Source organism: Microtus pennsylvanicus, chromosome 3, assembly GCF_037038515.1.
Source record: "Microtus pennsylvanicus isolate mMicPen1 chromosome 3, mMicPen1.hap1, whole genome shotgun sequence".
NCBI classification, from domain to species: Eukaryota; Metazoa; Chordata; class Mammalia; order Rodentia; family Cricetidae; genus Microtus; species Microtus pennsylvanicus.
This window is the reverse complement of record NC_134581.1, coordinates 130921407-130929252: the sequence shown is the minus strand read 5'-3', so window position 1 is coordinate 130929252 and position 7846 is coordinate 130921407. Positions and strand designations below refer to the sequence as shown.

Here is a 7846-nt window from a genome sequence, read left to right as displayed (position 1 = left end):
TTTCATCCAACATTTGTGACTTTATTTCAAAATATAAACATTTTACATTTTACAAAGATGTTACATCAGTAAGTTGTGGAAGCAAATTAAAGCTAAGAAACAGCATTTGTGTAATAAAGGATATTTACTGCTGCATTTGAATGCTATTTTTCCTGTCAAACCATTTCTCTCCTTCACCTGAGAATGCAGCAGCGATACATTGTCAGAGTTAAATAATTACAAGGATATGTTTAATCTTAGTTTCACAATCAAACAGTATTTGAAGTACAACCCAGGTACCTGAACAAGTAACACTGTAAGGACAAAGAAGGGTTTTCTCTAGGACAGCTACAGCAGGAGTTACTTCTGGGCCACTCCAATAACCAAAGCATTTATATTTCACAATAAGCCAAACCACGGTTGGGTCTGTTTCCATACCTTCACTGTATAAATAAAGCTAGAAGGAAAGACCAGTAGAAAGAACTTTGGACTTGGAGTCAGAGACTCTATAACCAAATCCTGACTCCATCCTTTTGTGATCTAAACTTAGGAGAGAGGAAGGGAAGAGAAGGGGTCAACAACAAACTTCTCTAGAGTTTCCAGTGCCTCATCTGTACAATGACTGTAATACTGTCTGCCTCACGGGGCTGAACCTAAAGGTGCCGGAAAATTATAAAGTGTCATACAAAAGCATTGCTAAGATGCAGCAACAGTATCACCAGTGTATCTGCACACTGAATGATTCTTGGAGAACTTGGATACTGATTTTGTGGGCCACAGGTGGGAAAGAACATCCTCCCTGCTAGTACAGCTCTGGGCAGCAGACGGCTAGGACTTGTGGCCTTCCCCTAGTACTGCGGTAACATAGGCACTGCCAGTATTCTCACTAGCAGCCGTCTTTTACAAGACCTGTAAACTTGATCAAAGGAACCCTGGACTTTTGAGATGCTCAGAGGAAGGTGGAGAAGGACAGGGACATGACATACAGTGACACAGTCTGTCCCTCCTGAGTTCACAGTGTGTCATGGCATAACAGAAACTCAGACATCCCAGGGAAAGGAAATAACTTAGCATTCCTGAATTTTAATTGACCGTGGAATTTCCCCTCTCTCAGCAGTTTTTCTCTTACTATTCATTCTGTAAATGACTGCTAAATAGAACTTCTTTTTTTGACAAAAGTGGTTGAGGAAAAGGGAAGAGAAGCAGAAGGTGAGCTGAGAGCAAGGACATCTGCATTCCACTCTGAATTCTGCTGCTAACAGGCTCTGTGCCATAACTTACCCACAAACCTATTTCCTTCTCTAAAACGACCTCATCCTCTCATTACAACAGCCCATTCAAGCACCACACTTCTGCGACTGCTAAGAAGGATCCTCATCTACAATTCTCTTATGTGATTTTAAGTTGTCAAGAAAGCTGCTTAGTGGCTTCAGATAGGTGTTTTTCCCAAACCTTAGTGAGTTAATGAAATGAACACATTTAGTGGCAAAAATAGCAGACAAGAAACTGATAAAAATAAATAAATAAATAGAAAATAAATAGTAGTTGTTCTCTGCAGGAACTAGAATTTGGAAGTTTGTTGCCATAAGCAATTTTCACTGTGAAGAGGGCACTCAAAGTCATATTGTGATACACTTGGAAAGGCTGTGAGAGACTCTCAGAACATACTGGAAGGTCAGGACCAGAATATGGGAAGTTGTGAATGTATTCCTCACAAACTAGGTTAAGACCTCTAGATAGTCACCTACATGACTGTATTTTAGTCCAAGCCTGATTAGCCTTGTGTTCCCAGCATTTCTTGTCACACTTCTGAAACAGGCATCTAGCCAAAGTGGGAAGTAGAGGAATGCAGAAGTCCTGAAAAAGCTCGGTGAGTAGCCAAGGTTAGCCAGAGGAGCAGCTCTGCAAGTCCTTTCCCGCCTGTACACTGGTCCACACAGCGCCATCCCCAGAGCCAGAGTCTGGACACAGGGTCTCCACACAGCACCTTTCCACAGTCAAGAGCCAACCCAGACTCATCTCAGAGCCCAAAGGTCAGCAGTCAGCTCTTGGGGAAGACGGGCTAGAGACTCACAGTTTTACTATCTAACACTGGCAGCTGAAGAAGCCCATAGATCACATCTGAAAATAAGACTGTGGGATCCAGGCAGGAGGTCTATCATATGCAATTTATGCTTCCAGCCCTCCACCTGCTCTCTCACAATCAGGAGCAGATGGGTGCACACAGCTTCTTAGCTCCCATTCAGTTTAAAACTGTAAGAGAATGGGAACTGGAAACTAACCCTTACTATATCTGTGGAATCCAAGATGCTATGACAGAGTTCTGTCCTCAGTTTCACTGAAGCTACTTTTGCTTCATGGATGCATTCTACAAGCACTCACACATAAATAAACACACTGCATTCTATACACAAACAGACAGACACACACCCCCAAACACACACACAAATGCCTGGCACAGATACCCTCTCTGTTCCCATGCAAACTCTTCAGGGCAGGTTAGAGACTTAAGCTAAAAACTCCCACCTGGTCATGCCACCTGCTCTCTATCTATTCTAGAAAAATTCTGTAAAACCTCTTCCCTGTGTGTGACACGTGCCAGGGTGCTTTTCTAGTTTCAACCTCCTGAATTCACTGTAGCGATGGAGAGTTTGAGTGTCCTGATTAGGACGGTGTGCTGCTACGGGGACCTCTACCCCTAAAATTCCAGTGCGGTCTTAGGCTGCTGCTATTAATCTAGGAAGCTCAGAACTTCCCTCAAACAACTTCACACTTAGATTGTGAACTACCCTACCAACAGCTATAAATTAGCTCAAACCTAGGTTTTTGCAATTTTGCTCTTACATGACTTAAAAGCACATTGGAGCAACATAATTTGTATAAGCACACAAACAACTGTGTTTATTGCCTTCTATGAGTATGTGCTAATTATAGCCATAAACTTAACAGGTTATAGTAAACAAACAGAAACTTGGTTTCTCTCTTCAGCCATTTTAATACAAGAATTTCAGATTTAGAATGATGCATGATCTGTCTGGCATTGAAGGTGAGGACGGCTGTTTTCAGGGCCTATCTCCCAGAACACCCTGTACAGTCCCTGGCACAGTGCCTAGACTTTACTAACACTCAAGAAACGTGTTAATGAGCAAATGACCAACTGACTAAAGAAAAATAAGTGATTTAGTGGCCAAATCTAACAGGTAATGGAATAATAGGTCATAAATATTGAAGGATTCATGATACAACCAGGAGACCTGCATGTGCTATGTTATTCATGGCCAAGTCAGGACACTATAGTATGTGGGTGTATTACTTGTGACATAAATAAATTTATAAACTTAGATGTTTTAGAAAAAATAATTTTAGTCTTAAATGCTTTCAACAAAAATCTTCAGCACAAATCCCTTCTGCTCCTTATTCTCTCGGGGCACGGGCAGGGCTGGTGACTTAAGAGCTAGGAAGGGCACTGCATGAGGAGCTGGCTCTCCTGGCCATGTCATGAAACAGGACAAGCTTTCTTTCACTTGTAAGGAATGAAGGGCAACACCTGGCCCAGGACTGGGAAACTACTAAAGTCCTAAGAGATGCTTTGCGACAGAGTTTGCAGATGTGAAGCCGGGAGATGGGAGACCAAGTCTTATAACACTGGGTGGCTCCGTACTGGCCACTGTCCAGTATGACACTGTTGAATGCAAAGCTGAGGGAGCTGATGAAATGCATGTGAAGTTATATGCACAAGGGCTGCAAAAGGAAAGCACTCTGCTGGTTATGTCATATCTGAGATAGGTAGAAAGTTACAGTCCAACTCAGCAAGCATTCATCTAGAGTCACGTGTGCAAGGCACTGTGCTGCTAAGTAACTTACTGATAGAGTCCCAGGTCAAGAACTGGGGGCACACACAACAAACCAGAGGACCACTCCACCTGAGCATCTTTCCTTGTGAAACTGTTAGAAGAAGAAAGCTAACGCACGGAGTCCATGGCATCGTTAGTATTCATTCACGGCAGCTCCAGATCCAATGTGGTCGGGAACATTGTAGAAATTTGGCAATACTGAAAAAAGGGTAAAGAGGAGGAAGGGAGGAAGAGCCCTACTCTTACTGCTTCTCTTCTGGTCACAACACATACCCCAGCTTTACCCCGAAGACTCCTTTCTTCTCCAAGGAGGGGATGATGTTATTCTAAAAGAGTATCAGACGCATGTTCCCTGTTTACTAAGCCATACAAGAAAGTGAAAGCCTCATCACTGAAAAGGGGCTAAGCGCTCCTAACACAGGAGGAAAATTACAGTGAATATACCTTTAATAGCAGGAATTTCAGAATCCTTAGGGAGACTTTATAAATACGCATTGCAGTAGACAATCGAGAGGGCAGTTTCAAGCCTCGGTACCAGTGCATGAACTGAAACTTTTCAAGCCATCTTAGCATGAGCTGTGAGCGAACGAGCTTTCAACTCAAGCTGTGTTTAAAATGCAAAGCAGCCTAGAGCAAGTCCACTCTCACTTGGTGTTCTGCGTGTAAGGCTGGGAGGCTTCTGCTTCTTTTCTGGGTGCCCCTGCCTGGCAGACACAGCTGACAGAAGAGGCCACACCTGGGAGCAGTCACCATCAGGCGGAACTCCCCAAGAGAAGTCACTGCAGCAAAGCCCTGTCACTCTCCTGAAGATTTCAGATCTTCAGAGATGTCACGGAAAGTCCTAAAAAAGAAGACACAAGGGTCAGTTTTGGTTTGGAAAGGCGCAGGGACAGTAAAACCACAAAGAGAAAAATTAGAAGCAAGGAGGGAGGGCAAGCCCGGAACCAGCCACCATACAGCATTGCGTTATTTCATAACCTCTAACAGGGCAGAAGAGAGTCCAATCACTGATTTTAGTATTTTCACAAGATTGTTTCAAAATCTACTAGTGAGCCCGTATTCTTTACAAACAAAAGCCCAGTTTAGGGCTGAGTCCATTATCTTTTATCCAAAAGACTTCCCTAGACTTACGGAACCACATACGGCTATGTGACTGAATTTTGGCTAACAGGATGGTCAGAGAAGTGTTATGCAACTTTGGGCAGTGGTTTGGCTCTTAGAGCTTCTAACTAGCTGGAAAATACACATGATGATATTAGAGAGATTAAGTTGCAGCCTGGATTAACTACTGAGTGACTAGCCTCCTGTTAGGAAGTAGAATCCCTGGAGCAGCACAGAACCCAAGCCCTGCTGCAGGCAGAGCTTCAGGCAGATGTGTGACGGCATTTTACCACCTGCTACTATTGCTGTCCTCCATCAGACAAGCTAAGCGAACACTGCCAGTGTCAGCTGGTATCTGGATGGGTAGAAAGGTGTGCTGAACAAAGGTTTCTACTTTAGGACAGTGGTGGCTAAACAGTCCTTGACATGACTGACTGGCCTGAGTCACGATATCACCACGCAAAGCTGAGGTGCTTACAGACAGTCAAATGGGCCGGTCAGAGCTTATCAAGGGACACGAGCTCCAGTATCCACCTTAGAAAGCCACAGCCTTTTGATGGAGAGAGGCTGGGCTTGGCATTTGTTTAACACATTAGACCTGCAATGAATGCCCCTCTGGACTTCTTTTAAACAAGAAAAAAAAAAAACCTTCCATCTTCTTTACATTGTTTTGAGATCAGCTGGTGATGGGTGAGAGGGTTTTATTATTGGCATTGTTCCTACTGAGGCAAACTTGCCTGAAGTGAGATATATATGGACAGTTTGTTAGCGGTCATCTAGAGAAACCATACTACTCCTTAACAGAACCACCAGGGAGGAAGACAAAAGACATTGGACCCTAAAACACTGGCGTTTTTCAAACTAAAACAAATTTGAGAGCTTTGAGTGCATGTATGTAGGTGCCTCATGTGCATGTCTGGTGTTCAGAAGAGAGCATCCAATTCCCTAGAACTAGGGTTCCAGATGGCTGTAGGCACCATACGGACCTAAAAAGAAGGTCCTCTACAAGAACAACAAATAGTCCTAAACTACTATGTCATCTCTCCAGGCCCTCAAGAGCAATTTCCAACTTACATTTAGTCTCTGACCATATAAACAGAGCATGTTATAACACCGTTCCTTTCTAGATCGCTTTCCTCAAAGTCAAGTAAAGTTAATTTTGTTTTTATAGCAGATCAGCCATCAGTTATCACGAAGCGCTCAACATTTTCATTAGAAACAGAACTAAAAGACAACACAGGCTTAAGTGTGCTGAGTCCAGGCAGCAGTGTGAACAAACCACGCACAGCACAAGGTTTTTTCCTTAACAGCCTAAAAAGCAAATCTAACTTCAAAAACAATTCCACAGTCCTGCAACCTCCTCCTTGACTCCTTTAGCTTTAAGCATTTTCAGTCCATGCAGACACACAGGATTCGGAAGAGTAGGAATAAACTGAAGCCTAACCTTCTAGTACAAAGCACAAAGTCCTTCAAGGTCAAGAGGAACACAGGTAATGTTGCAGAAGAGACATTGCACTCACAGATGCTCAGCTGTCTGGAGGCGCTCTCAAAAACGGTGAGTGACCTAGGCCTCCCGCCCTCAGAACACGAGAACTATAGAGCCCAAGGCTTTGAAAGTTTTCATGTTGTATGACTAAATCTACCACGAATACAAAAACACAGTGACAGACTGAACACTGCAACAAAAGTCTCCTTAAATACTTCTGTTATCATTTTTTAAAAGGGTCAAACAACAAAGATTTACATCCATCTATGTACTGACATTTAGCAATAGTGACACTGTCCATATTTCTGAGCACTGTATTTGGCAGATCCCCAGGCTCTATCTCTATCCACTAGAGTCCTAACAATGCATGAGTGCATGGGGGTGGGAGTGCACTCCCCTCCGTTGCCAGAACCATTGCTGCAAATAGCGATTTATGTAACTATTTCTTAGAGTGTTGTCCAAGTTTGTGTTTTCAAATTTGAAGATAAACGAAGTCAGCTAAAAGCTTTCTCCAACAAATAGGGACTCAGGTAGTAATTTTGAAAACCGCCGAAAAATGTTTTTATAACTAATAATCTATAAGCATTTCTAAAATTCTATAGATTAATTTATCCTTTGACATCTTTAAAAGTTTTAAAGAAATCTGTAAGTTTGAATGAAACATAACTGATCATTTCTCTCATTTATGAATGAAAAGTCTGCCTGAAGGACAAAGATGTACAAACTAAGATTAACACTGTGGCTGACTGTGGTTAGCCTGGTGATTTACTATTCAATGCTGCCTCCTCGCCAAGAAAAGGAGGCGCTTCGCATGGTTCCTCTGTTCTGGGACACAGAGCATTTAGGGCAAACAAAGACAAAGACATTAGCTGAAACAGGTCAGCTTGCATGCTTGGAACTATGTGACCAAAGGGCAACTTAACGTCTCTAAACTTCTTCATCTAAGCACCAGAAGAAGCACTGATGGGTTCAGAACAGAACATCTGCAGAGGCCTGGTATATGCCTTTAATCTGCAGAACTCAGGAGTGGATCTCAGTGAGTTCCAGCCAACTGGGGCTACATAGAGAGACCTTGCCTCAAAAAAAAAAAAAAAAAAAAACCATACAAAGTTTTTATCATGGGATTCAGCACACAGTAAGTTTCAATAAATGTTACAAGTGTCATGTGTGTTACTACTTAAACAGCCATTTAAAACTGTGCACTACAGGAGCAGTGCATCCAACACTGAATGCCAGAACAAGCACCCATGAACAGCTGGGAGTTGGTGGGGAGAATCCAACAGGCAACCACTGGGACTCGGCCATTCCTGAAAAGCAGAAATTCCAGGCCAGTAGTAGAAGGAGCCTAAAACAACCTGAATTCACCCAGCAAAATTCCCTATAAGGCTCAGAAGTAGGTAACATGAGCTAACTACAAGAGGGGAGG

At 42.9% G+C, this 7846-nt stretch overlaps 1 protein-coding gene across 4 annotated transcripts in view; it reads right to left on the bottom strand.

Annotated features, from left to right (window-relative positions):
* The window catches only part of Tmem245 (transmembrane protein 245), a 77081-nt gene continuing 69235 nt past the window's right edge, over window positions 1-7846 (bottom strand). For all 4 annotated transcript variants that reach the window (XM_075967180.1, XM_075967181.1, XM_075967182.1 and 1 more), the window contains one exon: window positions 1-4674. In XM_075967180.1, the coding sequence (XP_075823295.1) occupies window positions 4629-4674 (46 nt within the window). In that variant the 3' untranslated portion in view covers window positions 1-4628. The remainder of the gene's footprint in view (window positions 4675-7846) is intronic.